General features: G+C 41.4%; 1 protein-coding gene across 2 annotated transcripts in view; it reads right to left on the bottom strand.

The window, feature by feature from the left end:
- Positions 1–25592, bottom strand: part of EMB3142 (nuclear pore complex protein (DUF3414)) — a 186710-nt gene that overhangs the window by 71385 nt on the left and 89733 nt on the right. For both annotated transcript variants that reach the window (XR_015692667.1, XM_087689635.1), the window contains exons 11-13: positions 21180–21341; positions 20590–20706; positions 20178–20381 (exon numbers count right to left, since the gene is read on the bottom strand). Coding sequence is in view for 1 of the 2 variants with exons in the window: in XM_087689635.1 (XP_087545761.1) it covers positions 20178–20381; positions 20590–20706; positions 21180–21341 (483 nt within the window). In the remaining variant the exon portion in view is untranslated. The remainder of the gene's footprint in view (positions 1–20177; positions 20382–20589; positions 20707–21179; positions 21342–25592) is intronic.

The following is a 25592-nucleotide window of genomic DNA, read 5'->3' as shown; positions in this document are numbered from 1 at the left end:
AGACTGCACGACGTTCCTCTTGTGAAAGGTGACATCCCTCTAAATGATCATCTTGTCCGTACCAGGATCGAACAAACAGTAGGCTTTCACTTCGAAAGAATAGTCCACAAAGATCAAGAGATTTACTCAAGGAGTGAGCTTTTCTATCTTGTCATAAGGAGTGTGTGTATAAGCATGACTACCAAAAACTCTCAAGTGAGAAATAACATGCCGAGAGCCAAAAAATGCCTTGTATGAAGTCTTTTAGGAACCGCTACAATCAGTAAGGATGTACACAAAAGTGATATCAACCTCAACCCAAAGGTGCTCAAGAAGCTCTACTACATGAGTGATAGATTGCTGAGAAAAGGGTGTACGATACTACTTACCTAGCAGACACGCTTTTACAAACCTCACAAGATAGCTTTAGAAACCTCGCGAGATAGCTGACATGCTTTACAAACCATCCCTTGACGCGACAGCTCATTAAGAGACTCACAACAAAGATGTGTTCAGCAAAAGTGCCAAACATGCTTAGAGTCCATGGGCTCCTATGTGGTCACCAAGGCCTAGAATCAATGGAATTCCAAATCATCTATAGTGGGCTCAGTAAGAAAATGTATCATGTGGTAAAGGACATTAAGTTGTGCCTTGCCACAAGCAATCACTAAACTAGTCTCCGAGAGTCTAAGACCCTGACTGTGGTTGCAGTAAAAAAAATTGCTCACCCCAACTAGCAAAGCTGTTGAACGGACAACAAGTTCATCCCAACTGCAAGGGCTCAAGAAATGAAAATATCCACTATGGGAGTCATGTGATGTAGCTCCATCGTCCACAAGCCAAACAGAGGTGCTCAGTTGTGACGATATCTCTAAGGAGATGATGTGGGCCTTTGCACACCAGTCAGACGAACCCTCTAGAGTTGAGTAGTTTGCTAAATATGATGGCCGACCTATGGCAATGTGAGTTTGACCCCACCACTACCCTTGCAAGGGGTTGCAACCACCTCGCTTCCCCTACTAGGGGTTACTTGATTGGGGTGCAAGGGTCTAATTCTTCGATTTTGGTTGTGTACCTTATGCCTTAAATCAACACTTGTCGCCATAATAGCTAGCTTTTTGACAATATTGATAATAGGTATTCTTCTTAGGTACATTCTATTGTCCGCGTTTAAGATTAGATTGAGTGGTTTCTTGGGATTCACGAGCCTTGTTTTGAATTTGATTTAGATTTTGATTCGAGTTTTGTTTACCCTTGCCTTGTTGCCCCTCTAAGAAGATACAACAAGAGCAACCTGTGAAGAACATGTTGGGAATAAAGGGCCATCGTGCCTTTTATATGTGCACGGATGTGAACACACCCTTAGCACATTGTGCTTTCATACATATATCTATCTAAAACCTAAAGTGGTACTCTTGTCATTGTACCGAAAAGCGTGTTCACTCTCACTTTCTCTGTCTCCCTCACTGAGCGTAAGGTTTGTCTACCTCTATCTTCGTGCCTAACCTTGCCCTACATACTAGTATCAGAGCTAGCAAGAGGCAATCGACAGGAGCAACAGGCAGTGACAATCGACTGCAGCAAGAGGAGCGACAGGTCAATCGCGTGACTACGACAGGCGACAGCGTGGCAGGCGTGGACCAGAGGATGCAACGTCTGCAGGGAACACGACTGCATGGCGGGCACGATGGCTGCTCAGCTACGTGACGGCCGACAGGAGCGACCAACACCTGACGAATTGCAGCAGGCGCTGACGAGCGTGACAGCAAACTGGTGACGATCGCGACATCTGCACAACGAGCAACGGGGGCATCCAACTGACACGGCACGAGGGACAGACGAACAGGCGCCGTGTCCAACGGGCGTCAAAGCGCACGGCTGACGACGTTGACCCATCAGATTCTTTTTTTTCCCAAAAAAAAATCCACCTTTTTTTTTCTGATATTTGCTTCACCCACTGACAGGGTTTCGCGCGCCATGCACAAAAGGCCAGACTTGTGCAATTTTGGCCCAGAAATTTGGAGCTTCTTCAGACTGAGTATTATTCATGCAAAATTGAGGCATCTGCGTCAGAAATTGTAGACATTGTGCGCATTGGAATTGGGGATCTCGCCAAAATTATTGAAATTTTGCTCATCTAAGTGAAACTGGACCCATAAAATTTGGGACTTTTCCCAGATTCAGAGAATGTGATGCAGGACAAGCACATTTGTCTCAAAAATTGCAGGATTTTGTGAAATCTTCCCTTCGACATTTGGGGTTTTTAATGTACATGCACAAATTGGGCTGAAATTTACCCAATTTCTTGACGTTCAGACACATTGGACCCATGCAATTTGGGGCTTTTGCAATTAGGGCAAAATTTGTGCAGCATTTGGTCATTTTATGTACATGCAAGTTGAATTCCGCGCAATTTGGACATCAACACTTGGTAAATTTTCGGGGTTTTGCTGAAATTGCTTTATTTTGGCAAAATTGGACAGTCCTATGCATGACAGAGGAAATGCATGTGTGTTTGATGCTTTTGAGCACAAAATTTTGGGGCTTTTGACCGTTCATGTCGAATTTTATGCCTGTGAGTACACGTACAACAGAAATTGCAGCTGAAATTTTGGGATTTCTCATGTAATGAGATGCACATGCCCTTTGGAACAGCTGTAATCAGTTGAATAATGCTGTAGCACTTGGTTTGGTGCTTCTGAAAACTGAATTACAGATCTGAAATCTGTACTTTTGCATGGTCATTTATTGCTGATTGGTACTTGTTCGTACCTTGGTCACTTAGGTGACCATTTGGGCCTACATTTACTGGTTTTTTGTCACATTTGAGCTGAAAACCATGGCTGGCAGCAATGACAGCAGTAATTTGATGCATATAAAGAAGCTTGAAGGCGCACATAATTTTGCAGTGTGGCAAAAATAGTGCTACAATATCCTGTTACAAAAGAAGCAAGCAAAGCCGATCAAAATTGAAGGGGCAAAGCCTGCGGACATGGATCAGAACGATTGGGATAAGTTGAATGAGCTTGCACGCTCAACCATAGAGCTATCGATTTATGATGCCTTGCTCTTCAACATTGAAGGTTTGGATTCTGCATATGCTATATGGACTAGACTCGAAGAACTGTATGCACACAAGAGCGTTGCAAGTAAAGTGTATTGGCTGAAAAAGCTTATGGATTTGCGTATAAAAGAAGGTACAGCAATGTCTACTCACTTCAGTGAGTTTAACTCCATTTTCAGCCAGCTGGTTGCCTTGAAGTTCATGATTGATGAGGAATTTAAGGCTACTTTCTTGCTTTGCACTCTACCAAAGAGTTGGGATACATTCAAAACTGCTATGAGCAACTCTAATGTGATCCTTTTGTATGCTGATGTAGAGAGTGCTCTACTTATGGAAGAGACGAATCGGCAGAACAATGCATCCAGTAAGTCTTCTGATGCTTTGCATAATAGGGGCAGATCACAGCAAAAGGGCAAATATGATGGCAAGGGACACAGTAAATCACGTGGAAAATATGTTGAATGCCATCAGTGTGGCAAGAAGGGTCACTTTAAACGTGACTACTACAAATGGAAGAAAGAAAAAGGAAAAGACAAGAAGACAGATGACTGCAAGGAAGAGAAGAACAACAGTCAGCCTAAGAAAAGCAGTGTAAAAATTGAAGAGGTGAATGTAGTCACTCATGACAGTGACAGTGGGAGTGATGTACTCTTTATCTCTTCACATTTTGGTGCACATGCTCTACTTGCAGATACAGATGATGACATGCATACCTAGATTCTTGATTCAGGTGCTTCCTTTCATGTCACCCCTCATCGTGAGTGGTTTTCCACATATACAAAGGGTCGACATGGTGTTGTCCATCTTGGTGACAACTATGCATGTAAGATTGCAGGTATTGACAGTGTGCAGTTACAGTTTCAGCATGGCTCTGTCTTTACACTTCAACATGTACGGCATGTACCTCAGCTCAAAAAGAGCTTGATTAGCACAGGGTAGCTAGATGACGATGGTTTTCATACCACCTTTGGTGATGGAAAATGGAAGATCTGTAAGGGATCCAGGATTATTGCCAGAGGTTGCAAGAGTGATACGTTGTATCCACTTCATGTATCTAGTGTGCGTGACCATATTGTTGCCGTGACCAAGCAGCCAAGTGTTTCTTTGTGGCATGATCGGTTGGGACACGAGTCAAAAAGGAATGAAAGTGCTTTCTCGTTTGGGTTACTTGTCTTGTCTTCGTTATGTTGATTTTGAGCACTGTGATCATTATATTTATGGCAAACATGCACAGACTTCTCACAAAAAGTCTCTTTCTTTGAAATCTTCTCCTCTAGAGTTAGTACATTCGAATGTATGTCAAATGCCAGAATTATCTTTAGGGGGAAAGAAATATTTTGTCACCTTTGTCGATGATGCTACACGGAAAGTATGGGTTTACCCTATTCGTAGCAAGGATGAAGTGCTTGACAAGTTTAAAAAATTATTGTCATTGGCTGAAAATCAGACAAATAAGACACTTAACTGTCTTCACTCTAACAATGGTGGGAAATATATGTCCAAAGTCTTTCAGGCATTTTGTGACAGCAAAGGGATAAACAGGAAGCTCACTGCCCCTCATAATCCACCCCAAAATGAAGTTGCAGAGCATACGAATCGGACCATACAAGATAAGGTCCGCACGATGTTGTCTCATGCTGCATTACCCCATGGTTTTTAGACAGAGGCTGTTATGACAGCCTTTCACTTGATTAATCAGTCACCAAACAGGTCTTGGGGGGGCCGCGCAGCAATGACGTTATCTTCCGGGAAGATCGCATGCACAAACAGCCTGAAAAGACTGAGGAGGTCCGTAGGGTTGTATTCCGGGAAGAAATACCTTTTGGACGGCAAAATGTGCCCGTTGTACAGCAGCAAATACCTGCTGTAAATAAACCTGTAAAAGCAGGAAATGATCAGCCACCTATTGCCCATGAGAATGAGCCATTACATGTGCAGGAACAGCCAGGACAGCAAGCTGTTAATGCTAATTTGCAGGCTGAAATGCCAGGACAGCATGCTGAAAAAGGAAATTTGCAGGAACAGCCAACAAACAATGACCATTGGGTTAGGAGATCGTCTAGGGCTACTAGACAACTTGACAGATTTGTTCTTGGTGCAATTAATGTGGCTGAGTATGTCATGTTGACAAACTGTGGTGAACCGTCTTGCTTCAAGGAAGCAATGGACAGACAAGACAGCAAGAAATGGTATAAAGCCATGTTGTCAGAGATGGAATCTCTTGAAAAAAATGGCACTTGGGACTTGGTGCAGTTGCCTAAAGGGCAGAAAACCCTTCCATGCAAATGAGTTTACAAAATGAAGGTCACTTCTAGTTCCTCACCCAAGTACAAAGCAAGATTGGTTGCGAAAGGGTACAAGCAGGAGCATGGAATTGACTTTAATGAGATTTTCTCTCCTGTAGTCAAGATGACTACATTGAGAACCATTTTGGGCTTGGTTGCAGTTGAGGATATGAAGCTCATACAGATAGATGTAAAGACTGTGTTTTTACACAGTGATCTGCATGAAGACATATATATGCAGCAGCCTGAAGGGTTAGTTGAACAAGGGAAAGAAAAAATGATATGTAAACTCAAAAGGAGTTTGTATGGGCTAAAACAAGCACCTAGAGAATGGTATCATCAGTTTGATACATTCATACAATCCCAAGGCTTTCATAGAAGTCCAGTGGATCACTGCTTGTACACCAAGAAGGCAGCCTGATTATTTTGGTTTTATATGTTGATGACATGCTGATTGCTGGCAGGGATACCCATGCCTTGGATTCATTGAAGCCAAGTCTTTCATGGCAGCTTTGACATGAAGGATCTTCGTGATGCAAATCACATTCTTGGCATGTGAACACTTAGAGATAGATCTAAAGGCTTACTCTATCTATCTCAGCAGGAGTATATCTCCAAAGTTTTGCAGCCTTTCAATATGGAAGAGGGGAAAACAATTGGGGTTCCATTGCCTCCATATGTGAAACTCAGTGCAGAGAACAGCCCTACATCTGATGATGAGAAGGCTGAAATGGCTAAGATACCATATGCTTCAGTTGTTGGTAGTTTGATGTATGCTATGGTTGCTACACCTCCTGACATTGCTTTTGCAGTGGGAGTGGTTAGTAGATACATGGCAATCCCTGGCAAGAAGCATTGGGATACAGTGAAAGATATTATGAGATACCTCAAAGGCACAAAGGAGTTGCATATCTGCTTTGGAAAGAATAAGGCATCTATTGTTGGCTTTATGGATGCAGACTATGCTGGTCATGCGGACTGCACGTAGTCCACTTCTGGATATGTGTTTACTTTCACAGGAGAAGGCGTCTCTTGGATCTCCAGGCTATAAAAGTGTATTGCATTGTCTACTACAGAAGCAAAGTATGTAGCTACCACTGAGGCATGCAAGGAGTTAATGGCTTTCACGTCTAGTGGGAGAGCTTGGCATCACAGAGTTACATGTTCTCCATTGTGATAGTCAGAGTGCTATCATGCTAGCACGGAATCCTATCTTTCATGCAAAGACAAAGCACATACAGGTGAAGTATCACTTCATTAGAGATGTACTTGACAACAAGAGCATTAAGCTTGTCAAAGTGCATACAGATGATAATCCTGCAGACCTTCTCACAATTCCAGCAGAGCGGTTTGCTCATTGTCGACAGATGATGGGAGTTGGATAGATATATTTATTTCAGCATTTTCTCCTCTTAAGGCACATTGCCTTTACGTGGAAGGTTGTTGGGAATAAAGGGTCATCGTGCCTTTTATATGAGCACGGGTGTGAACACACCCTTAGCACATTGTACTTTCATACATATATCTATCTAAAACCTAAAGTGGTACTCTTGTCATTGTACTGAAAAACATGTTCACTCTCTACTCTGCTCACTCTCACTCTCTATGTCTCCCTCACTAAGCGTAAGGTCTGTCTACCTCTATCTTCGTGCCTAACCTTGCCCTACACAACACGAATCTAGAGCATGGCTATCGTGGCTTGAAGACATAGAGTGAACTCATGAAGACATAGAGTTGAAGATAGAATGTCACACAAGTGAATTAGGTTCCAAGATTGAGACTTGGACTCATAAACACAATCTTGTGTGGTTGGACAATGACTGAGACACTTGATTGAAAGAACAAAAGTTCCATCATATTGCATTCAAAATGAAAGAAAAGTACAATGCTTTATAGATTCAGGATAGATAGCACGTTCCACCACTATGCTTATGGGATTGAGCAAGCCTATATATCCTTAGCCCAATTGCTCCATACAAAGGGGCTACACTAGGTGTGACTGCCTAGTTCTCAACACCCCTTCTCAATCACAACCAAAAAGGCACAAAGTGTGTAGAGACTTTAGTGAGTCATTACTTGCAAAGACATCCAGACGTTGTAACAAGGGCTTCACAAATTGTACAGAGACTGTAGTACCAAGTTACATGAGTTTACAAAGCTTATGACAAAAGCATTAGAGCAAAGTTATACAAGGATTCAAAAAAGTCTATCAAAAAATTGAAAATAGAAGGACTTGTGAGGCTTGTCCTTCTACTCCATATGGTCTTTTCCTTTTTCTTGTTCTTTTGCTTCCTTTGCTCTATGATCTTCTTTTCTTTGATAGCTACAAGATAGGCCTTTTCAAACCTCTTTCTAGCATGACAGAACTTCTCAATGTATCCGATCCTTTTGTAGAAGTCACAAAATAGCTAGTCCTTTTCTCCTTTGTTCTTGTTATTGACATACAACAATTGTTCATCCTGAGAAGTACTCGATTCTTTTTTATTTTTTATCTTCTTTTCTTCTTCCAATAGAGACGCCTTAATGTCAACGAATTAGGGTTCGGCATGCTGATTAAAGTGGTTAAAACATTATCATAATCAAGAGGCAAACTTTTCAACAAGACACCAATACAAATATCTTCATCTATTTTTAGATTTATTCCTACAAGCTAGATTAGAAGACTTTCCATGTAGTTTAGATGGGATGCCAAGGATGTACGAGGCTTCATGTCAAGTCGAAAAAATTCAATTAATAAACCATACCTTAAGGACTTTGACTATGCACCATACAAAGTATCCAATCCATCCCAAGTGTCATGGTACATGTCACAAGCATGTGGTAGCTGTTATCCAACTCCAAATTGATAATGGCACACGCTTTGTCATCATTCTTCTACAAAGTAGCTAAAATATCTGCATCTCGAAGCTTCTTCTATTTGCCATTTGTGATGGCCCACAGACCCTTCTTCATCAGGATGAGCTTGATGCAGGTCTGCCAGGTATAAAACCCAACTCCTTTCAAGCGAACTGTTGGAGAGTCTTTGCCCATGGTAGAGTGGCTAAAACAGCACTGAGTTCTCAAATTTGATCAGGGAAAAAACTAATTGTGTCAAATGACACAAGTGCTAAAAGCACTAGATGAGTGTTAATGGAAATTGTGCTTGTATCTTCTTGAATTGAACTTGAATCTTTCAAAATGTCCCCTCCTTGCTGGTTTGATGCCCAAGTGTTGCTAGAAACTAAGTAAGAACTCTAAACCAAGTGGCAGGAACTCTAATTGATTGAGAAGAGTGGAAAAATGAAGTGAAATAGAAGCTTGAGGTTGAAAGAGCTATGGCTTCTCTGTTAGGGTTACAGCATGTGACTATATTTTGAATTCGTGCAACACATAGGGGCAATGTTCTCGCAAACTCTTTGATGAAGAAAGAGCTTACATGTGGCATTTGAGAAGCCCTATGGTCGTAGGTTAAAGCGTTGCGTGTAGAAGGAGCAAGAATCGTACGACCAGGCAGTACCGTGATCAGAACAGCGAGCACAAATTTCCAAAATGCTGGAGGCAAAGATCACCAATGTCTATGATTGAGGTGTCAAAAGGAAGCGCCTTGAGGTTAGGAAGATATGCCCAGAAGAAAGCTCCAACCGATATGGCTTGTTTGAAGAGATCCAAAGGCTCCAAGGTGGATAGGTGCAGTCTATCTATGGCTACCACAAAGTGGAAGATGAAAATTAAGTTGAAAATGAACCCATGAGCTGACACTGAGCTAGACTAAGCTTGAGAGAGACTGAGAGAGTAGAGAGAAGAGCTGAGTTGAGCTAAGCCATGCTCGACTGAGCTCTGATACCATAAGAAAAACATGGATCTAGAGTATGGCTATGGTGGCTTGAAGACATAGAGTTTAAGATAGAATGTCACACAAGTGAATTAGGTTCCAAGATTGAAACTTGGACTCATAAACACAATCTTGTGTGGTTGGACAACGACACTTCACTAAAAGGACAAAAATACCATCATATTGCATTCAAAATGAAAGGAAAGTACAATGCTTTATAGGTATAAGATAGCTAGCACTTTCCACCACTGTGCTTATGGGATCGAGCAAGCCTGCATATCCTTAGCCCAACTGCTCCATACAAAGGTGCTACACTGGGTGTGATTTCCTAAGTCTCAACACATTCTCTATCAAGAACGTGTTATGATATTGATCGAACGACAGCGCATAATGCAACAACTAATACTCAAACTCATAAAATGTGGGCATCTGAGATTGTGAGATCACTTGTTGCACAAAATGGAAATATTCTTTTGGCAGCTTGTTAAGAAACAGGGTAACATGATCATCAGAGGAGTTAGGAGCCCCAGTGGTTGAGAACCAAGGAGATGTCAATACTCAACCAACTTAACTTTCAAGTCATCTTTGTCAATGATTTTTAAATTTTGAAGCTCATGATGTAAATTGATGCAATGGATCCTATCCCGAGCCGCATAGCGATCAGTCAAGTGTACCCAACGATCGGATGCTAAATTCGAAATGTTGAAGCTGAGCCACATTCTGAGCCATACAGTTGGCAGGAGACTCTCCAAGACTGTCTATGGCATGAGGCCATGGAAAAGAAAATAGTTGTATCCATCAAAATGCAACTTAGGCATTGGTGGATTGTCCTCATCACAAGTTGGTCATCGAGAAGAAGTAGACTTTTAGGACCAAGTAAAGGCTGATGGTACTTTTGGCAAATACAAGGTTCACCTTATAGTGCAAGGTTTTAGGCAAAAGCACGGCATTCACTATGACGAAACCTTCAGACCTATTGCTTGGCTAATATCATTTAGTATGTTGGTTGCCCTTGCCGCTCACCACGGTTGGATGATATATCAAATGGATGTCAAAAGTGTCTTTCTAAATAATTATTTAGAGGAGGAACTCTATGTAGAGCAACCTTCCATCTTTTCTTTCACTGACCAAAATGCCAAGGTATTTTGTTTATAGTAAGTTGTTTATGGACTGAAGTAAGCACTGAGATCTCGGGAGTCCGTACCACATGATGGACGTGTTCTTAAGGACTCATATATACCATTCTAGTCCCTATGATCCAAATCTATATCTGTGCACCACTGGCACGAGAATTAGCTATATCCTGTTGTACATAGATTATATATTACTCACTAGCTCAAATTCTACAACTATAGAAAAAATCAAGGGAAAACTTTGCTCTACATTTGAGTTAACAAACTTAGGTTTGTTGACTTACTTCTTGGGGATGGAGATTCTTAGATCCAAGGGAGTGTCTTTTTGTCACAACAAAAATATGTTGTACAGCTAGCACAACAATATTGTACTGATCAAACACGGCCAATGGCCACATCTCTTGATCCCACTATTCATCTGCATAAGAATCCCTCCTGTCAATCTTTTGATGCTCATACCTATCATTCTATTGTAGGGAAATTACTTTGGTTGATTCACACTATGCCAAATCTTGCCTACTCAATTAGTTTGCTTAGTATTTTAATGCACCTAGAATGTCTCACTAGATTGCTTGTCTTTGTGTATGAAGATATTTAAGGTGTACCTATAAGTATGGACTAACTTACAGTCATGGTTTATGCTTGCAAGGCTACATTGACTTTGACTGGGCAAAAGATCTTGACACTCTCGGTTTCCATGGCCGCTAGCTCCACACCTTGGGCACAATATCTATATCTTGGGTTAGCCATAAGCACGAGACTGTGGCAGTTTCCATGACCGAGACAGAGCATCGAGCTCTCTTTGATGGTACTATAGAGGCCATCTATCTGAGGAACTTACTAGCCGGACTTCAACTTCCTTGCAAGTCGCCTACATTTGTCTACTGCAGCAACCACAGTGTCATTGTTTGCAAGCAATCGTATGCTCACCCCTCAGGCATTGCACATAGCGGTTCATTTTCATTACACTACAGATCAAGTTCATCTAAGCACCATTCGCCTAGAGTTTGTGCCATCAAGTAATAATTTTACAGATATTTTAACCAAGGCGGTCAATAGATTGGTTCTACAATATTTTCTACCATGGATCTGCTTGGGTGCGCCCTCCTCAACTTCTTCCGATTGACAGGGGAGATGACGCTTCCCTCTTGCTTCTCCTTCTAGTTTGAGAAAGAGCCATTCATTCTCTTGATAATAATTGTGATAACACTTACAATTTTTCACTCTTAGACATTTTACTTTATATTATACATTATAGACATTTTCTAACTTCATCCCCACTATCAAAATGACATGATTATAAGAGGGTACTTGGACAAGTGAGCAATTCCCCTACAACAACACTCTCTTGCGAGATGGGAAAGATCGAAGCTTAACTAAGAGTACACATTTTATAGTAGAGAGTGAGAGTGTGAAGACACAATTCCCAATGCAATAACCAAAGAATGTAATGCAAGTGGAAAGTACATCCTTAAACCTTAGGATTGTTAATGTGTATTCACACCAGAAAGGTGTAAAACACAATAAGTGCCCGAACTATGCAACATAGATACATAAAATAAAAGATAATATAACTAGAGGAAAAACCTCTCATAACAAGAGTATCAAGTGCCCCAGTATCCTACTACGGATCAGCCACACTCCTCTGTGAGCATAGGCATGAGTCAAACCCAACAAACCCCCCTGGAGTAGAAACTATTCAGCATACAAGGATCATCCACCAAAGGAGATTAAATTTAAAACATTGCGAAATGTCTCAAATTTGTCACGAGAAAGAGCTTTGGTGAAGATATTTACCACATTACTGATGGTAGCACAATAGGCAAGGCTAATATCTCCTACATTTAGCTTCTCTTTGACAAAGTGATTGTGGGTCTCTACGTGTTTCATGCATGCATAAAACACTAGGTTCCGTCCCACTACAATGACACTCTAATTGTCAGTAAACAAAGTAGGCTCCGTAACAGATACATCAAGATCAGCCAACAAACGTCTCAACCATACACATTCAATTGTGGTAATGAGAGATGCCTTGTATTCAACTTCACAAGATGATGTGGCAAAAGTGGATTGTTTTGTGCTAAGCCAAGAGATGCAAGATGAGCCAAGAAAGAAACTATTTCCACTTGTAGAGTGACGTGAATCAAAATCACCACCCCAATTGGAATCACTGTAAGCTTGTAGTTCCAGTGTTCCCCCCTTGGCATAAAGTAGTCCATGAATCCTCATACCTTGCAATTTACAAAAAAACACACTTCACACCTTGCCGCCAATGTGACGTGCGTGGGCAGTGTATATATCTACTCGGTTGAAACTACAAACTGAGTATCTAACCTTCAGTTCCATAAAAAAATGAGACACTCAGTTGCTGGACAATATGTACGGAGCATATGTATGGATGTCAAACAAATGATTGTCATCATGCAAAGACAACTTGAGTCCAGTCCCCATAGGTGTACAAACTGGCTTACAATCCTGTAAGCCAAACCTCTCAAGAAGTCTACCAATACATCTGGATTGTGACAATCCAATGCCTCTAGCATCATGAACAAATTGAATGCCCAAATAGTAGTGCAAAGGCCTCAAGTCTGACATCTCAAAAGTTTGCTGCTACAAACTTTTCTTAAATGCTCAAATCTGATCAGCATGAGTCCCTGTGAGTAAAAGATCATCTACATAAAGACATATGACCAGTAAGGATCCCCCTCTTTGCATACGCAAATAGTAGATTCTGATAAGTTGTTAATGAACCCTTGGCTGAGTAAAAATGCATCAATTTTTGCATACCAAGCTCCAAGAGCTTCCTTTAAACCATACAAAGCCTTTCTCAACTTACATACCAAGTGTTCGGATCCCTTAACTGCAAAACCAATGGGCTATTGTATATACACTTCTTCTTGAAGTTCCCTACGTAAGAATGCAGTCTTAACATCAAGTTGGTACACAATCCAACCATGATGGGCAACCAAAGCAACCATAGATTGAATGGTAGTCATACGAGATGTAGGAGCAAATATCTCCTCATGGTTAATGCCTTGCTTTTGCGCATAGCCTTTGGCCACAAGCATAGCTTTATACTTATCAATGGATCCATCCACATTTCTTTTCAGCTTATAAATCCACTTTGTACCAATGGCTTTCTTCCCAACAAAAGGCAATGTCACTAAATCCCATGTTTGATTCTCTATGATAGAATTAAATTCAGCTTGCATTGCTGCCATCCAATACACACTTTGTTGTGCATACTCAAAACATTTAGGCTCCTCATCATCAAGTGTGTGTGCTGCCATAACAAACTCCATTGTATTAGCATGATCATCCAAATGAGCTTGTCTTCTAGTACCACTAGCAATAGGAGCATCCAAATGACTATCCTTCATAGTCTGCAAGTACCATCTAGGCATTTGCCTAGCTTTCTAATTGTGTACAAGCTCCTACTGAATCTCAAATTCAGCATCTTGCTAAATATTCAAATCAGCCATAGGCTGAATTTTTGCACTACTCGATGGAGCAGCTAACTGACCATTGTGTTCATTTACTAAAGCTCTAGCTATATCACCAAAAGAAATGGGCAACAGCACTTCAAACACATCATTTGCAGCCTGATATGTATCAAAACCAACAAGGGATAATTCTGATTTCTCATCAAAAACCACATGCCTACTAACAAAGACTTTCTTGGAAACACGATCATACAGTCTATACCCTTTCCTCCCACTATTGTACCCACAAAAATGCATTAAACAACCTTGTTGTCCAACTTCTTTCTTAGTACTTTGGACATATGAGCATATGCAAGACACCCAAAAGTACGAAAATGACCAACTGAAGGTTTTCGATTGTTCCAAGCGTTAAAAGGCGTAACATTTTAATAGGGCACCTATTCAAAACATAGCAAGCACACATAACTGCTTCCATCCAAAAGCCATGTGGCAAACTTTAAGCTTTCAACATACATTTGGCCATCTCCAAGAGTGATTGATTCTTCCTTTCTGCAACCCCATTTTCTTGTGGAGTATATGCAATAGTATATTGATGCACAATGTCTTTCTACTTCAAAAAATTATTCAACATGGAAGACATGTATTCCCCCCCTCGGTCCAAACGGAGAGTCTTAATCCTACAGCCAGATTGATTTTTAGCAAGTCCAACAAAAACCAAAAATGCATCATACACCTCTGACTTTTTTCACCAATGAGTAGACCCAACAAAAACAAATAAAGTCATCAATGAAGGTGACAAAAAATTAGCATCCACCCAATGACTTTGTCTACGTAGGTTCACACCTTGCCTAAGGGACATAGCAAGAGTAAAAGTAGATGCTAAATAGACCGATAGATCAATCAAATAAGCATCTAACTCATAGAATCCATGGCATAATGTGCCAATCAAAATCAAAGTCAAGAATTCTTTATCCATGACCATACATTTGTCATCATCAAATGTGACATGCATACCACACTTTGCCAAACAAGAAATGGACAACAAATTCTTCTTTATGCCTAGCACATATAATGCATCCTGCAAACCAAGAGTAGAGCCGTCAATGGTTGTCAAGAAAATCTCCCCAATACCTCTAATGGGGTCAGATGCATTATTAGCACACTGCACAGACTTGCCAACATGAGTTGCACTAATAGAGGAAAATAAATCCCTACGGAATGTCATGTGCTTAGAAGCACCACTATCAGAGAACCAAGTACTAGCATCCTCAATAGAGCTAAATGCTCTATCAGCCCAAGAAGAGTCATAATTGCCTATGTAGAAACAATAGTCATGATATACAACAAAAGATGCGGACTCTATAGGAGTAGAAGATGCATCAAAAACAAACATCCGTAACTCCTTCTCTTTCTCCTTGGCAATGCCCTTTTTACAATCCATGATATAATGACTTGGCTTCTTGCAATAGTGGTAGTTGCCCTTCTTGGCTTGCATGCCCCCCTATGCCTTGCTACTTTGTGAAGTACCTAAACTTCCAAAACTCTACAGAGCATTTTTAGACAAGCTACCCTTGCCCTTTCGTCTCGCCATAAAAGCATGTTCAGAGGCTATTACATCCACCTCACTATTCTTTCTTGTTTGCTCTTCTTCTTGGAGCAAAACAACTGACTAAAGAAAAGTAAGTGGCTGTGAAGAAATTCTCATGGTCAGATTTAGGACAGTATGTAAAGCCAAATAAGAGAGTGGCAAAAAATTCGGAGCAGTAGAGATCAACTGTGCATCCAAATAATACTCATCTATATTCAATAACTGCTCATGTAAGTCTTGAATTTTGTTAAGATGATCCTGCATGGAATCACTTTCATTCATCTCCACATTCTCAAGCTCTTTCTTCAAGAAAAAGATGCATGTTTCATTTTCTCCAGCACACATCTACTCAAGTGTAAGCCATGCTTCACTTGAACAAGCTACAAACCGTATGTGCGGGATTATAGACCACTGAACTGCCAATGCAATCAATGACAATGCTTGAGCATCCCTGTATCCCAAGCCTTTTGTACTGGAAATCTCTAGGGAAGTGGCTGAGCTAGAGTGGGCCTTTGACCATGTCCTCTTGTAGGAGGTGTTGCAAGAGTCACAACAACAAGACAGACTTCTTCACCACTAACATAATCCCAAAGATTTTTTACAATCAACACATTCTTCATCATGAAAGACCATAGAGATATTAAGATGATCCTGCATGGAAACACCTTCATCAATCTTCACATTCTCAAGCTCTTTCTTAAAGAAAAAGATGCATGTTTCATTTTCTCCAGTACAAACATCTACTCAAGTGTAAGTCATACTTCATATGAAGAAACTGCAGACCATATGTGCGAGATTATAGACCACTAAACTACCAATGCAATCAATGAAAATGCTTGAGCATCGCGTGTGTCCCAAGCCTTTTATACTGCATATCTCTAGGCAAGTGGCTGAGCTAGAGTGGGCCTTTGACCACGTGCTCCTCTAGGAGGTGTCGCAAGAGCCACAACAACATGACGGACTTCTTCTCACTAACATAATCCCAAAGATTTTTCACAGTCAGCACATTCTTCATCATGAAAGATCATAGAGAATAGTTGTTGCCATCCAATCTATCCTCCTTGGATATATATGTGAATACATCAATCTATCCCTAATTGCCCATAGTAAATGTCACTTTTTCAAAGAGCACAAGAGCAAGAGCTAAAGCTGGAACAACCCAGAAATCTGAAAATTTCTAAAAATTACAGCATGCATCACACTGTAATTGACAAATCTATGTCACACTCTGTCAAAAGTATCCAATATACACGCTGTCCAATGCACAAACAGTGCTCAGCAACACAATCAATGCAAAAGCTCCAAAGGTTTGTTGTCCAAAATGCACAATTTCAGTCTATTTCAGACTGAACTTGAAGTACATGTGCCAATGTCTATACTGAACTCAAAAGCCCCAAATTTCTGGCCCGAATCTCAAAAAATTTCTGCAATAAGTGTGTCAAAGTCACATCCAATAGCAAAAATAGACTGCAAGGCAAAAGCCCCTTTCTAAAATTAAAATTTTGAATTAAAAAATGGATAAATGTCTTTATTACCTTCTATGTTGGCCGCCTAATGTTGACAGCCCTGCAACAAGTGGTCGTGGCTAGTAGCAAGCCTAATGGACCCAACGACCAGGTAGCGGAGATGCAAGAGGCTAGAGCAGAAGGTGTATGCTGACATGCTAAGACACCAGGGCGACTGGCCCAAGGGCAGCTGAGCTGGAGACGTCACCCAAGCTAGAGCTGGAGGAGGCTCTAGGGACTCTCCAAGTGCCTGCTAGAGGCGAACATGTGGTAGCATTGCAGATTGGCGGTACTACAGACGCAGGGAACGGTACTGAGGAGGCGGTTTGGCAACCAAGCAGGCAGCACCTAGGCTACAAAGGGGCTAGCAACTGACAAGACGTGTGGTGTTGGCTACTGGTCTGAATAGAGGTGGTGTTGGTGCTGCAACCAACGTACAAATCCAACATTGGTGGCGAGTGATGCCGGACTAGTGGCTTAAGCTTGAGTTGATCCAGTTTGGAGGAGCTGAAGCTGAGGTAAATTTTAGCTCTGATACCAAATGTAAGACGGGGAAAATCAAAGCACAGCTAAGAGTAGACAATTGATAGTAAAGAATGAGAGAGGGAAGACACGACTCCCGATGCAATAACCAAAGAGTGTAATGCAAGTACAAAGTACAACCCTTAAATCTTAGGGTTGCTAATGTGTATGCACACCCAAAAGGTGAAAAAAACAATAAGTGCCCGAACTCTATAACATAGACACATAAAATATAATATAATATAACTAGGGGAAAAAACCTCTCATAAGGAGAGTAGAAAGTGCCCCAGTGTCGCACTGCATATCATTGACATTCCTCTGTGAGCATAGGCATGAGTCAAGCCCAACATGTCCAAGTAGCATCGTTGGATCGCATTCTACATGAGCATGACAACTTGCATCTCCCTTTGCATTAACCCATGCATTAGTATTCTGTTCATGTAAACATGCATTTCTACGCATTTATCCCTTTTCGATCCCCCATGGAATGGTAAACTCCGGATCCACCATACTCATGGCATTGCATATGGCAGTCTCCAAAGGAAATTTTTCCCAATACTTGCATGCTAGATTCGCATGCCTTACTTGCTCCCTAGTAACCACATCGTAGTGCTTGTCTCTCCACATATTCACTATAGTATTAGCACACACACCCCCTTGGAAATCCCTAGGAACTTATCCCACTGGTGTGTGGGATTCTTGCTTGTTTTTTAAAGATAGTGGGGCTATCCATCCTTCTTTCCAATACTTCAAGGCACAATGACACAATGGAATGAACACTACTTTTAAAACCTCACTTAATTCTAAATATTGCGAGCAAATTAACACAAAGCCCTCCAAAAATCCACCAAAAAATATATATATATCCATTGTTGATTCCATCCACTTTTGCAAGACTTGGTAGGCCCGTGGGCAGCCAACGAGCACCCTTGGTCGGATGCCACCTCTCTATCACGATCACTTTGAATCCCTTGGTAAGATAATCATCGCCTCTATAGTCTTGGTAGGTCATTGGGCAACCAACATGTACCCTTGCCCGATGCCCTGCCTGCTTTGAGGTGGAACGCTTGGGGTAAAAGAAAATAAACATAAATTGGCTTATTTCTCATGCCTCACTTTTAGGCCTGAGAAGGCAATACTGAGCTAAAACTGCAATAGCTTGACTTAAACAACCACAAAACACACTTAATTAATGAAGAAACCTTCCTATTTTAAAAAGAAATGCGATCCTAGAGAGTTACTATGTCCCACATGCAAAACCCTAATTTCGATGTCCCAAACTTTCTATAAATAGACATGCAACCCACCACTCTCCCTCAATCTCGTTTCTACAAGTTTTAGAAGTCGTATCTCTTCTACCCACACCTTATTTACTGAGGGCATCGCAATCAAAGCCTTCCCTCGCAATCTGCTATCATCTAGCGCCTGATTCCATCCTTTGTGCCCGCCGCCTACCTCTAGGAGTTGACGCCATCATCAAGCAACTTGCATTTGCTCCTGCCAAGGCCAATTTCCATCATTTACATCGACTCACCATCAGTAGGAGCTGTCACCATCATCATCTTGCTTGCATTTGCAATCAATCTCTCTCCTCCAACTGTCACCACCAGCATCTGCATTGTCTCCAAGTTAAACTAGCCCTAATTGTGTTCTGTGTTTATCAATTTGTGTTTTGTCGTACGATTGGTTTTGTGTTTTCCATGTTTGAAACATTTCTTGACACCTCGCCCCTCTTAGACCATGTCAACAAAGGTTTTCTCTCTCTGGATACCAAACGTGCTGCCAATCTCAAGATGGGAAGGGCGTGAAGTACTCATCAAGGCCAAGGAAAGAGATAGTAATGGCAATCCCTTCTCCTACAAAAGAAGAGTTCCTCACCTCGACCCATTTGTTGACATGGCCTTGGACAACTTGTTGTCAAGCTGACTGGTGCCGAGTGTTACTTCCATTGACTTGGGTGATGGATCCCAATTGTGATCAAGCTCTGCAGTTCACTTGGATCACAGATTGTCCTTGGTGTCCATAGGCAATACCTACCTTGTAACATGGCTAATATTTGGAAGGGAGACGCCCCACCCTCATGGGCATTTGCATGTGTCGCTCTAACAGAAAAAAACAAGGAAGAGTCTTTGGCTAGGAAGTGAAGAAAAGGGGCCATCATGGAATAGGTGGCTGAGGCTACCTGCTATTGTGGAAGAACCTGCCTTCTTTTTCTTGGCGGGGAAGGGGGATGGTTCTCAGAGGAAGGCAGCAGCTAGGAACAATGCTCAGGCTGAGGCCGGCTAAAGATGAAAAGGAAAAGTGCTCATGCTACTGGGCAGCTGGGCAGTCGAGCATGAAAACCAGTGGATGGACAATAGGCGGGATAGACAGCTGCGCAGTGGCTGAAGACAACCGGGCAGGCTGGTTAAGCATCTAAGAGGCAGGAGAAAGAAGTGCGGCACTATCTGAGCAGCACGAATGAATGCAGGCTGAACAGCAGTGGTGGCAAACCAGCGGCCAAGGTGGCAAGGGTTAGTGGCAAGGAAGCAGCTATGCAGCAGAAGAAGACAGGCAGGGCAGCAATGGATGGTGGCAAAGGAGCAGGCAGGGCAGGGCAGTGCTGAAAAATCACATCAGGGTAAGCATTTGCAGGGTTATCCCTACACTAGCTTTCATACTAACCACAAAGTCTCGTAAAGCATTCAATATAAATCCCTTTATAGATTCAATGCAAATGCTTTTGAAAAGTGTCAACTGGCATTAGCTTGATAAGACACACCTTGGTCTCATTTCACACAAGCTGCTGAGCCTCAAGCATTAGTGTTCAATCAACAAAAATTTCTTGTACTGAGACTTGGGCATTACCTTTTTTACCACTTTCAAATATGCCTCTAAAGCTTTCGCATCCCCTTCTTGAAAAGGTGGAAGTACTCCAGTAGTTTGAATGCTCTGATTGAAGTGTTGTTCATATACATTTAGAGTATTGAAAAGTGTTTGCCAGCCGACTGACCTAGAAGTTTTGCTCTGAAGAAGCAAATACACCTTTCTAGCACCTTCTTCAGTTGAAGCCTGTCATTGAAGACTTTAAGTAAACATCAGCATACTTATTACCGACTCCATATCAGAAGTTAGCTCACAGACTTCTCATCTCTTGACAGGCTACGGCTTATAACAAACAGGAAAGTTTCATAGTAGAAGGGTTATAAAATGCTGACACAAACCAACTAGAACAGCAGCTATATCCATCCATTCTAGGCTATCAGTTTCAGATACATACCAATGCTGTAAGCATTGTAAGAAAAGCTACCAATGTCACATGGCTTGTGTGATCCTCACTAGCAAAGCGCGCAAAGTTCCATAAGACATCATTGTCTAGAGTGAGGTCTGCCTCATGCTGCAGAACAAAGCACTTAAGTTAAAGTTCAAGCAGCAGGTACATGCTCAATGATTCCATTTACAAATTGTTTCAAGCACAATCAAATAAAGTAATATAACCCTTAAACATTCCCTAGACCTTTCAGGACCCATTTTCCAATTAGAAGCCTTTTGAAACACAAAGTCCAAAATCTTCTGCACCCCTTCTCTCAAGACATTACTAGCAGAGCTCATCTTCTTTAACACCAGCTTCATCATCATCTTTTTACTCAGCATTGTCCTTGCCTTTCTTCATCCATCCCACCTTTCTGTCTTTGCCAACTCGAATCACAGTGTTTAAAATAGACAATATTATAAATTTAAGCCAACTTTGACATCTCTTCCATATCTAGATTAACAAAACCTACTACAAGTGTGTATGCTTTCTTTTGGACAAACAAATTTTGGAGTGCAGATACAACACTACAACAAACAACTGGAACAGCAGCAGACCTGATAGACCTCAGTTATAAGTTCCAATAGTGATATATATGGTTGAGCTTGTGCCGGAACCATTTGTTGCTGAGCTTGCCCATCATCAGTCATAGAACTGGATGTTGACTCATAATAAAAGACTTCTAAAGATATCATTGCTGAGTCACGCATTTCCTTTACCTGTGAATCAAGAGCCGTTATTTTATGTCGCAAACATCTTATGTAAGGTTGGTGTTTTTTTTTTCCCTGGTTGATTCTGCTTTGTCACACCAATAACATTCTAAAGATCTCTACTCAAGCAATGAAACTAACAGATATGAATCTTATATATGCAGAGCTGACTGCTATTTTGCTTCAGAATATGGAAGCTCACACATGCATGTAAATGGGAGATCAATATGCCAGCCTATGTACATACAACCATACCTCACCCTCATACATAATCTCCACTATCAAGGATCCCCCTCAAGGATCCTTAAGAACTAATGATAGCTACAACGAAGAACAGATAGCCAACACAACCCCAAACCTATAAGCATGACTCACTCAAGAAAATAGTATACTTCTTATATAACAGGAGGCACCAACCATTCAATGTTGCTATGTTCCAATACACAGAAGATATCCCAATTACCAGTAAAAATAGTGCTCCACATCCTATAGTATTTATTATCGAATGAAACACCAATTACATTACAAATTTCTCACTTCATAAGCTGCAAGTGAGTGAAAACTATTGCTGCAGTGCTTTCCCCTTTTGCAAATAAGCCCAACTGTCATCAAAGAAGGATACCACTTCCGCTGCTTACAAAGAGCATCCCATGAAGCAAGCAAATGCCACCATTTGTTATCATAGAAGAATACCACCAACTAACCTATGCCATCCAAAACCATTAAGCATTAATATACATCCTTACCCTCTCCATTGAAAAGCCTGGAGTAAAATTAAATAGGAGTGGATGCAATGGAGCAGAAAAGGACTCTTGACGCATATGGTGCTTTGCTGCTGCAACCCAAAGGAGCTTCCTTTGGTCCTATTCCTATGCAGTACATGAAACGTCCCGCTAAGATCCAAACTACACAACAAACATAACACAAGCCATACCCACAAAAAAGAATGTACAAGGCTACTTGCATCCATCCAGATGTCCAAGGATGTAATAGTATCCTTTGTCAGATGCCAAACCACTTCTAAAGCACTACCTTCCATGAACACACCTAATGAATCAATAAAAGAAAAGATGGTACAATAACTGGCTAATCAATGTTAACCACATGCCACCAAGAGCCTTCAATTTTGGTCTTCCCATGTACCACACCCCAATCCTCAAAACAATAGTGAGCAATAGGAACCCAAGGTTGCTAACCAAAACACATGACTTGAAACAATGACCAACAAAGGGCAGCCATACGAGTCTCCACATCCAGAATAACACCTCCACCCATGTTTTTAGGAGTGAAAACATGGTTCCAAGAAACCCAAGAAATACCAGCATGCATGAAATCCTTTTTACACAGCATAAAGCTGATGGCCCTAGTAATCTCTTGCAAGCTACTCTTGGTCCAAGGCAAGAGAGTCAGAAAACAAGTAAGTACATGTAGTGTCATGGTTTACACCACTTTCAAGCGCACAAGGAAAGGCCACACTTGAGATTTCCAATTAAGGAATTCGAGTTCCAACTTGTCAAAGATCCATCGCAGCAATTGTTTAAGCACAACTTGACACCAAAAGGGTAAACCAGATGTCTTGCAATATTTCCTTTGGAAATCACCTCTCCCCACCATCACAAGGCCTAAAGATCAAATTCAGTACAACTAATGAGAGAGGAACTGGAAAGTGTTAATATGCATCGCCGAAGCTTGACCAAACAAGTCCTAGATGTCCAATGCGTTATGAAGATTATTCTGTTCAGCTCTCAATATCATAAAGGAGTCATCAACCAATGCTTTCCCAACAAAATGCTGATTCAACATTAGGGATAGGTCAACCAACTAAAGGGATAGGTCAACCAACTGCCCATTATCAGCCAAATATGACAGCACTGTCACAACAAGATGGGTATCTATGGCAAAAAACAAGGGACTCAAAGGGTAACACTATTTGACTGATCACGCAGACTCCACCATTCAGCGTGACTTGAGAAGAGGCATCCCTACTAACAGTACATATCAACTGAGATGGACTTCAGGAGCCCATGGTCAACACCCATCTGTACATTCAAAATGCTATGCAAGATATCCTTACTCTTAAAGAAACAATACTGATTCAAATGTACAATAGCAGGGAGATGCTCATGAAGACGATTAGCCAAAACCTTGGAGAAGATCTTGTACATGCTGCCCATCAACGAAATCGTCATTCAATGCTTGAGCATCGAAGGGGAAGGCACATTGGGATCAATTTAATTGCCAAAGTTTGTCCACCTCTTCATATCTTGACCAATTTCTTGGCCATTTCCCCGTCCGGGCTCCGATTTGAGTGCTGTAAATTTCTACTCGTCCGGCTTGACATCCCGCATTGACTGGCAACTTCTGACAACCCGCACAGCAGTTTGAAAAATTATCAAAAATCAACAAGTGTCGTTCGGGCGCCTTTTAAAAGTCGTCTTTCACTTGGTGCTTAAAATCGTCCTAGCTGGAGCCGCCGCCTTCGATATTAAATATTTTTCCAAGCTGCAAGCATTTTCAGGTTCCCAAACCTCTTGGCAGATAGCTGCCAAAGGCTTAGCCAAACGAGTAGCCATAGCTATCAAAGGCTCAAAGAAGCAGGTAGTTGGTGAAAGTGATGGACCAATTGAGCATGACAAACTGCAAGGGAAAGTGATCGGATAGAACTTATTACTGCAAAACCTTCACTTCCAAAATCTCCAACAAAAAAGTATCATCATTCATCACATAAATCTGATCTAAACAGCTCCATGTTTCACTGTGCTACATGGAATGAAAGGTATATCTGAGTCTAATGGACATAGCCAACGCCAAAGATCCTTTTTTAGGACCTCTGATCCAAGTCATGGCCTTTAAGTCTTCAAGTGCATCCACTACAAAGTGTGGAGAAGTAGACTGTGATACATCTACATGTGTTGAAATCACCCATCAACAAGCTTAGTCAACCAAGGAGAGACTGGCTCTAAGCTGTTCTCCAACAATGCGGTGCATCATTAGGCACATAGACTCCCACCACCCATAAAAGCATGCCTTCAAGCATAATTTCAATCATCAAGAATCGGTAAAACGAATCATTTTTATATTTTTTACTAGTAGCAAGCAAAGTGGTGCATCACAATAACCTCCTTCAAGAATAATTTCAATCACTAGGAATCGGCAAAACACATCATTTTATATTTTTATATCTTTCATCAACAATCACGAGGACACCAAAGTGGTGCATCACAGTAAAACCCCCTCCCCCTAAAACGACTTGAACACATGGCACTGAATAATCATGCCCCCTGGGTTTTCTTGGTTTGTCTTTTTTCTACCGAAGGTAATGTATGGATGTACAAATCAAAAGACTCCAAGATGGCAAGCATCATAACCCGCCAAGTGTGGTAGCTCTCCTGATCTAGCTTTTGATCCTATAGGAGACATAGCAACACCATGACCTTACGTTCCATGATAGCCCAAAACTCCATGTCGATATCAAAACATATGGTCGCCATAGATAACCTACAAAAGAAAATGGACAACCCCCTCTGACTCAAAAAGGCAGCTTCCTAGGGCTTCCTCCACTCGTCCCATACCTGCTTTAACCACTGGAGGCATTAAATTCTGAAATTTGCAGCGAAGGTTGAAAATGCAACCTTCCCTCCTTCCTGAACAACAAATCCTACACAAACACAACAAAATCACTTCCTTTCCCATGCATCCCCACTTGCTTCAACATTGAGTCGATGCGCGAACCTCTCACTCACCCTCCAACCTGAAAACACAGCCCTAGTATCCTGTTGGGACCTGCTCTTCAAATCTGCCTGCGATCGATCAGCTCTTCAACGTTGCTTTGATACCATGTCAACGTGTAGCAAATATGGAAGCGTGTGACCATATTGAAAGAAGTGAACTCCTTTTTTTTTGTTTTTCTTTTTCTTTTGGTTGATTGAGAGAGAGAGAGAGAGAGAGAGCGAGAGAGAGAGAGACGCTCTAGAATGCTCAAGATTGCAGAGAATGAATGTTGGATGCTGAAGCCAGAGATCTCTCTCAACATGCACAAAAACTTAAGTTTGTGTGACCAGAGGTGACCAGCCTAAATAGGCCAAAATTAATACAATAATGTGATCAGGTTGGCCGGTCAACTTGCCAACAGTTGCATAAACAGATCGACTGAAATAAAACAATAAAATTATGAAAAAAAATGCTGCGAAAAATGCAGCCTGCCACATGACAGATCTCTCCGCCTCACCTGCCCTGATAGCTGCCCAAACACAGCAACTG

The sequence above is a fragment of the Lygodium microphyllum genome, chromosome 12, assembly GCF_053477565.2.
Source record: "Lygodium microphyllum isolate KBCC chromosome 12, Lygodium_microphyllum_v1.1.10, whole genome shotgun sequence".
NCBI lineage: Eukaryota > Viridiplantae > Streptophyta > Polypodiopsida > Schizaeales > Lygodiaceae > Lygodium > Lygodium microphyllum.
The sequence above is the reverse complement of the archived record's forward strand: the minus strand, read 5'-3'. Positions and strand labels throughout refer to the sequence as shown.